This window comes from Juglans microcarpa x Juglans regia, chromosome 1S (assembly GCF_004785595.1).
Source record: "Juglans microcarpa x Juglans regia isolate MS1-56 chromosome 1S, Jm3101_v1.0, whole genome shotgun sequence".
NCBI classification, from domain to species: Eukaryota; Viridiplantae; Streptophyta; class Magnoliopsida; order Fagales; family Juglandaceae; genus Juglans; species Juglans microcarpa x Juglans regia.
In genome coordinates, this window is record NC_054595.1 from 16,199,240 (window position 1) to 16,205,327 (window position 6,088).

The 6,088-nt window shown below is 35.0% G+C and overlaps 2 protein-coding genes across 2 annotated transcripts; both read left to right on the top strand.

The window, feature by feature from the left end:
* The first annotated feature begins 518 nt into the window (after positions 1-518).
* LOC121247357 (protein FAR1-RELATED SEQUENCE 5-like) lies at positions 519-1,196 on the top strand. The gene has a single exon (XM_041145720.1). The coding sequence runs from the start codon at positions 519-521 to the stop codon at positions 1,194-1,196; it is 678 nt and encodes a 225-aa protein (XP_041001654.1).
* A 108-nt stretch (positions 1,197-1,304) lies between these two features.
* Positions 1,305-3,910, top strand: LOC121247358 (protein FAR1-RELATED SEQUENCE 5-like). Its single transcript, XM_041145721.1, has 8 exons — positions 1,305-2,192; positions 2,314-2,607; positions 2,697-2,786; positions 2,882-2,989; positions 3,389-3,436; positions 3,545-3,592; positions 3,775-3,785; positions 3,877-3,910. The coding sequence occupies exons 1-8, from the start codon at positions 1,305-1,307 to the stop codon at positions 3,908-3,910; spliced, it is 1,521 nt and encodes a 506-aa protein (XP_041001655.1).
* Positions 3,911-6,088: the final 2,178 nt, after the last annotated feature.

Genomic DNA, 6,088 nt, shown 5'->3' on the forward strand with positions numbered 1-6,088 from the left:
TAATTAGTAATTTTCTAAATAGTGAATAGTTGTATGAAATTAGTAATTTCCTGACATAAAAAGCAGCCTCTATTGAAACACTACTTATATTCTATATTTATATATATATATATAATTGTACAAGAAGTACGTGTGTATATATATATATATATATATATATATATATGAAAGTAGTAGTGGTAGGTACTGCTTATAATATATATGAACGATCTTTGAGAGAATCTTAGCTAATGAAATAGATTGTTAATTTTATTTGATTATAATTAATTATTACCTATATATCATGTTTTGTAAGGATCGATCATGTGCATTAGGTGATTGAATTAATGTATATATAATCTATTTTATATTAATGTCTATATTTATTACTACATCTTTGGTAAGAAGGGACACAAATTAACATGCATACTGAGGAGGCCGATATCATTGAGGAGTCGAAGTTGGGGATGGTGTTTAAATCTGAAGAAAATTTAATTTCTTACTATAAAAGCTATGGGAAACAATGCCGCTTTGGAATAATGACGCAAAGGAGCCATAGGTTTGAGGATGGGAGGCTCAGATATATCACATTGGGTTGTGCTCGTGGCGGGAAGGCACGGAATCGGACCACAAATGTCGCTCGACCACGCCCGACATCGAAGACAGGTTGTAGTGCAAGGATAAATGCTATATTTTTTGAAGGGGTGTTGAAGTTGTTGACTGTTCACAATACCCACAATCACGGACTAAGTCCACAAAAGTCGAGGTTCTTTCGCTGCAATAGAGAAGTGAGTTTGTCTGTTAAGAGAATGTTAGATACAAATGATCAAGCTGGTATCAGAATGAACAAGAGCTTCGCCGTTCTTGTGCAAGAAGCAGGTGGGTTTGAGAACTTGCCATTCAATGAAAAAGACTATCGTAACTACATTGACAAGGCACGCCACTTTCGACTTGGGAAAGGTGGCGCTGGAGCCCTCCATGAATATTTTGCTAGGATGCAATACAAAAATAATGGATTATTTTCACTAATGGATATGGATGATGATGGGAGGTTGAAAAATATCTTTTGGGCAGATTCACGAAGTAGGGCATCATACAAATATTTTGGTGATGTTGTCACGTTCGACACTACATATCTGACAAATAGGTATGGGATGCCGTTTGCACCGTTTGTTGGTGTAAACCACCATGGACAGTCAATCCTTTTGGGGGCATGATTGATTTCTAATGAAGATACAGAAACATTCACATGGTTGTTTCAGAGTTGGTTGAACTGTATGGATGGTGAAGCTCCAAAGGCTATTATCACAGATTAAGATAGAGCCATGAAAAATGCAACTGCGCTTGTCTTTCCGAAAACCCGACACCGATTTTGCTTATGGCACATACTGAAGAAATTACCTGAAAAACTCGATTCACATGGTGCATACAAAGATGGGTTGAAAAGTCAGTTGCTTAAGTGTGTGTATGACTCTCAAATAATAGAAGAGTTTGAGAGTTGTTGGGAAGTGATGATTACAACATACAACTTGCAGGAGAATGCTTGCTTGCAGAGTTTATATACTGAGCTTACCTATTGGGCACTAGTATTCCTGAAAGAAATTTTTTGGGCTGGAATGAGCATAACCCAACGAAGCGAGAGCATGAATGCTTTCTTTGACGGGTACGTTCATGCTAGGACAAACTTAAAAGAGTTTGTTGATCAATTCGATAATGCGTTGAGAATGAAGATTGAGAATGAAAATGCAGCGGACTTTCACTCATTCAACGTCACAATTTCTGCCGTCTCTATTTCTCTACTTGAGAAGATATTTCAAGCCACATATACGAACTTTAAATTTAGAGAAGTTCAAAAAGAAGTAGTGGGAATGCTTGGTGTTCTTCCAACTCTATACCGAAAAGATGATGTAATTGCAACGTACCATGTAGAAGATGAAATAGAAGTTGATGATTTCATCAAGGAGGTGACTCAAACGGTGTACTTTAATGAGGCCGAAGTTGATGTGAAGTGTCAATGCTCACTGTTCGAAATGAGATGGATATTGTGTAGACATGCATTAGCTATTATGAGAGTTAACAAAGTGAAAAATGTGCCAGAAAAGTATATATTAGATCGATGGAGAAAAGACATTAAAAGGACATACTCTCAATGCAGTACTTATGACTCAGTTGATGTAAGGCCAGAAGTGAGCAGATATTCCCATATTTTGAAGGTATGCAGTCAATCTTATTTTCATGTATATTTTGTTGTTAGTGGTTTGTTATATAGTCGGATTGTTCATTCTTAATTTGTTTTGAACTTAACAAAAAATAAAAAAATAAAAAATTGAATAGGTATGCTATGACGTTGCCACAAATGCAGCGTCATGTGATGAGCATGCTGATGATATGATAGATAAGTTACATGCAATGAACATCGTCTACTGCACCAAGAAGTCACCCCAACGACCCTTGGAACATGTTGCAAATACAGTTGTCGATGCAAGTACAGCTGGGAGTTCAAAGAAAGTCCTAAGTCCCCTTGTAGTTAGAGGTAAAGGAAGATCACCATGCCTCAGGAAAAAATCAATAATTGAGAGAGTCAAACCCACGGTAAAGAAGACTACTCAGAAGGGAAAACGTAAACAGGTAAACTTAGTGTTCCATTATGAAAATTTGATATTTTTATCTTGTGTATTTGTTTGTTAGACATAATCTGGTTTTTTATTGATTTGTAGCCACATGGAAGAGATATCGATAGGGTTGACACATGCAGGAATTTATTTGGGCAAACAGTTGTTGGGACTCAAGAGAGTGTTGTCATTCAAGCATCTCATGATTCTATTGTCTTACTTTTTATTCTTATTTTTTGCAATGTTTGGTAATATGATTATGACTTTTTTACTTTTTTATCTATTGCTAGCCTCCTCAAAACACTACCGAATTGTTGGACTTTAGTGAAACCCAACTTGGGGATGGGAGACAACCAGAACTTCATAAAGCTCTAGATGGGACTCAAGATCATGGACACGTGCAGGACTGAAGATGTATTCAGGGACTTTCATTTATAATTAATTTTATTGGTAGAATGTTACATGTATATGCAATGGAATCTTGTATATAATGAAGTTATATTTTGTTAAAGTGAAATTAGGGACACCAATGAAGTTATATTTTGTTAAAGTGTATTCAGAGACTTGAAGTTATGCTACTGAGTTGTGTAATTTTTCATGTAACTTGTGAATGGTTGCTTGATTTCTTCACAAAAATTTGCTTTGTTCACAGCTTTGTAGACTCCACTTCCTTTGATCAGGACAGTGCTTACATATTCAATACTGTAATATGTTGCTTGATGGGGAGCACCTTACACTAAGTAATGATCTTAATTGCATTACTCTATGTGGTATTGACTTGTTACTCTTGTGTGAAGGTTTTGGACATGATTGGCCTGAAACTTTCACCACTGAGTCAAATAAAGGTATAACTTGCCTTTGTTGAAGTTTTATATTTTCTCTTCCCTACTGTTCCGCTTAACATTTTAAATCTCCTTATTACTCCCATATTTGTTTCTTAACATATATTTTAGCTTTATATTGGTACTTTCAATGTTTCTCATTTAGCAGCAAAACTAAAGGTAGTTATCAGTGTTTATTTTCGGTTAAAATTTTTATTGTACATATCCATGTAACATTCCCTCGGTTGGGCTTTGTGTGCTGATGCAGTTAATAAATACCTATCTCAACAATCGATGGCTTGAACTACCCAGAGAAGACAAATGCATATTAGATGTGGTAAATGTCCCCTATGTTTTTTCAGCCTGTTGGAAGGTATGCCCAACGTTATTGATCATTATGATTATGCATTCAGGTTTACTATTTAACCTGTGTTTCTCCATCTATCTAATTAACAATTTTGCAGGTTCGCTAAAGTGTTAAAGATTGAAGATAACTGAAGTTATGCAGACGAATTCCTTGCTTGATTTGCTCTGACATGAAAAAATACTTAGATACCCTTTCACTTCATTGTAGCAATTAGAGAAAAAATGTGGCCGTGCGGGTTCCACCATAATATTTGTACAATGTTAGTGAATGTAATAGTAGTTACTTGCATTTTCCGTACATGAATTCAAGGGAATGCTAATGTGATGTAACTTGACAAGTTGGCTGAGTTGAAGTTATATTTTGTTAAATTGTATTCAGGGATTTGAAGTTATGCTACTGAGTTGTGTAATTTTTCATGTAATTTGTGAATGGTTTCTTGATTTCATTTTGCCAACCAATGAAGTTATATTTTTTTAAAATGAAATCAGGGACTTGAAGTTATGCTACTGAGTTGTAGAATTTTCCATGTAATTTGTGAATAGTTGCTTGGTTAAAATGAAATCAGGGACTTGAAATTATATTATTTGTGAATAGTTTATTTTTGCCAACGAATTTGCCATGATCTGTCTACTAATGTCTACTGATGTATTAGGACAATATCTGGTATCAACCTGTTTAAAGTACTTTCATGGGAACAAATAATCTTAGGAAACACTTCCCAGCTTCATACATAGATAAGTTATATACAAGAACATTGATGCGCATGCATCGTTTACATCTCAATTTCTCAACTAGTTGCTTAAGGTTATACACAACAAAGGCCACAAAAGTATATACAAAGTTCCCTCTAGTAATATGGTTTCATTGTTTACAGACACAATACAATGAAATTAATATAAAAATAATCCAACAGACACGAAGTAGTGTGCGTTCACGCCAGATGTCTGCTTGTTGTCTTTGAATATCAAGTTGGTCATTGTGAATTCTCAACTTATACTTTACAATCTCTTCATCTCTTCTTCGAAGCTCTTCCTCATTCCTTAACAACTCATCGTCTATCTTGAAGAGTTTTGTTTCTCTTTTCTCACTATAATTTGCCCATTTGAAATAGTTGCAGTGTGGTAATCCCTAATTATAAAGAAATAAACGTAAAATATCAAATTTTTGTAGAAACTCAAATGCACGTCAAAGTTATACTAAAAAATTTCTACCTCTGTATTGTAGTTTGGACACCCAAAAAATGATCGGCCCAGATTTTTTGGCGTATTCGATGTTCTAAGTTTTGCGGGCTTCCCACAAGTGCGCATTGGGTTGTTCGTCGAAATCCATGAAGAAGCTGAGGATGACATCCTAATGAAGACAATGTCAACAAATCAACCGAAGAATACAAAAACTTTGCACATTACCAAAACTTTGCATATCACAAGCAAAACTTTGCAAGTTACCAAAACTTTGCACATTACAAAAACTTTGCACATTACCAAAACTTTGTACAAAACTTTGAATAATAGCTCAATTCTATATTACCAAAACTTTGCAAGTTACCAATTTGCATGCACACGACAAAACAGTCACTCTCACAAGCAAAATAATAGAGACAATCAAGTAGACAAGATATAATAAAAGGAGCTCAACTTGATAGCTGCACTTTATATATAATATCTTAATTAGAATCACAATAAGAGTGAGCAATCTAGGATGAAACAGAGTACAACCATTGGATCAAAGAAAAGAAAATATGCTTGTCCTCCATGTACAAGCAAATCACAAGCATCAACATGTTTACTCTTACCATTTAGATTGTCATCTCATAGCAGAATATATGCTGCAGTTAAACCCACAAAGAAAAGAATACCATTCCTATTTAAGATGAGACATAGGAGCAAATTTTTGGTTTTCTTTTCTAAGTTTTACTTTTATAATTTCTTTTTGATAAAAACATTATAACATGGTGATAAACATTCTGTTGGTGGAAAGAAAAGAATTTGGAAGTATTTGTAAATTTCTGTCAAGGAACAGTTTGGTGGGTGGCTTCCGGGCTTGGCCTAATAGGGTTGAAAACTTGAAACATGTGGAAGAAATGGGCATGATCATATGGGTGAATTTCTGTCAGGATTTTGGATTGTTAAGCACACAACTCTCTCTCTCTCTCTCTCTCTCTCTCTCACACACACACACACACACACACACACACAGAGTCAGAAAGGGGCATGATCATATGGGTGTTCCACATAAATGCACGACTCATCTGTAGGCTTTCTATCTATCAACCCCAACTTTTAAAATCTTTTAAAGCCTTACAAATAAAA